General features: G+C 32.0%; 1 protein-coding gene and 1 pseudogene across 1 annotated transcript in view; both read left to right on the forward strand.

Annotated features, from left to right (window-relative positions):
- Positions 1-1,618, forward strand: part of LOC119588224 (adenylyl cyclase-associated protein 1-like) — a 34,814-nt gene extending 33,196 nt beyond the window's left edge. Inside the window, exon 7 of the mRNA XM_037936925.1 lies at positions 40-1,618. Coding sequence (XP_037792853.1) covers positions 40-267 — 228 coding nt within the window. The 3' untranslated portion in view covers positions 268-1,618. The remainder of the gene's footprint in view (positions 1-39) is intronic.
- LOC119588225 overlaps positions 1-1,719 on the forward strand; it is a 48,411-nt pseudogene that overhangs the window by 8,403 nt on the left and 38,289 nt on the right.

A 1,719-nucleotide genomic window follows, 5' to 3' on the forward strand; every position in this document is an offset into this window, starting at 1 on the left:
TTTTTTTCTCTCTACATCATAATCTTTTCTTTCTTGTAGGTGATGGGCATTATGCCAACCATCACGATTGAGAAGACCGATGGTTGCCATGTATACCTGAGCAAAGAGTCTCTGAACACAGAGATCATTTCAGCCAAGTCCTCAGAAATGAACATCCTCATCCCCAAAGAGGATGGAGAGTTTGTAGAGTGTCCTGTTCCTGAGCAGTTCAAGACGGTGATCAAGGGCCATTCCCTGGTCACTACATGTACCGAAAAGGCTGGTTAGAATCGGTAAAACAATGCTCATGTAGAAGTAGAAAATAAGAAAAGAGAGGATAATTTGGAACCTGGCACAATTAATTTACTTGATTTAAAACAGAATTGTATACATACACTAAGAAAACACATTTGAGGATATTTATTGGTGCTTGATGTGAATAGTCATCCCAGGAAGTGATTTTTTAAAGGATTTGTGAAAAATGGATTCAAGAAATGTCCAAATTTTGTAGTGGATTACAATTTGATTTATGTAGTTTTGATTAAAGAATTTGGCGAGTCCTCAGTGAATTTAAGGTTTAATAATGCAAGCACAAGAATAATTAGTATCAGCTTTTTATACAATCAATATGATGCCAGTGTTACATTAAACATAATTTAACTACAAATAAAGTATTTAAAGGATTGGCACCAAATTATTTAGATGTTATGGCTTGATTTAGTAATTGCCATAGTGTGCAATGAGATAGAAAAACACAGTCAATGAAATGAGACTTCCTTCAGTTAAAATATTAGAAAGGATCATGAATTTGTTAATAGTTCATCTAATTTGTGATTCCATTTCCCCCACCAAGTCAACAGTTAGCTCTAGACTGTATCAGTTATTTATCCAAAAAACAACAACATTAAAATCGAAAAGTTTGAAGCTTTTTTACTCATATGAATGTAAGACACAATGTTACTCAAGAGCACAAGTTATTTAGAACCAGTGTGATTCCTCCTCTAAATAGCCAAAGAATTGTTTGAAAAAATGCGTATGGATAAGGAATGTATGAGAAGAGAGATATTTATAACCTTTGTAAAGTGATGCTTACAAGATCAATGGGAATGATTTAGCCAAAGTTTGTATTGAAGGTAATATAATCCAGGGTAAAAAAAAGATAATAATAATATAGAGGAACAATATCAGCATACTGGTAAGGCAAGTCTGTTTCTTCCTTTAGAAATATTTCCCACATTGTCATGGTTGCCACTTCTGGAATTAGTTTGTCTCATTCATTATCCCTAGAAGAAGAAGAAAAAATCATGGTAGGGATACATGTTGCTACTTTTATAAGAAGAAAAGCGATTTTTACACAAATTTTGAATGAGATCTTTCATTACTCTACTTGATGCTGTATGTAGTTTAGTCCCATAATTTATTATTATTCCTCTAGTTTCTTTACCAACAACTGGTGAATTTGGAAATGTATTAGACAGTGGCATAATTATCACACAGTATGGGAAAATCTAGCCTTTTTACTTTGCTTTATTATAATTATAATTGTCTACTGCAAATGTTGATTAACTGTACTCTTCCATTTTATATGCATATCAGTAATGATTTTGATTTAACTAATAAAATGTACAAGTGGGTACCAGTTTATTCTTTTATTTCCCATTTTATAAAAAAAGGAATACATTCTTGTCAAAAAGTTTTTAATGTTCTTGGCTTATTTTGAAACTTGTTTAGTAGTATAAC

The sequence above is a fragment of the Penaeus monodon genome, chromosome 23, assembly GCF_015228065.2.
Source record: "Penaeus monodon isolate SGIC_2016 chromosome 23, NSTDA_Pmon_1, whole genome shotgun sequence".
NCBI classification, from domain to species: domain Eukaryota; kingdom Metazoa; phylum Arthropoda; class Malacostraca; order Decapoda; family Penaeidae; genus Penaeus; species Penaeus monodon.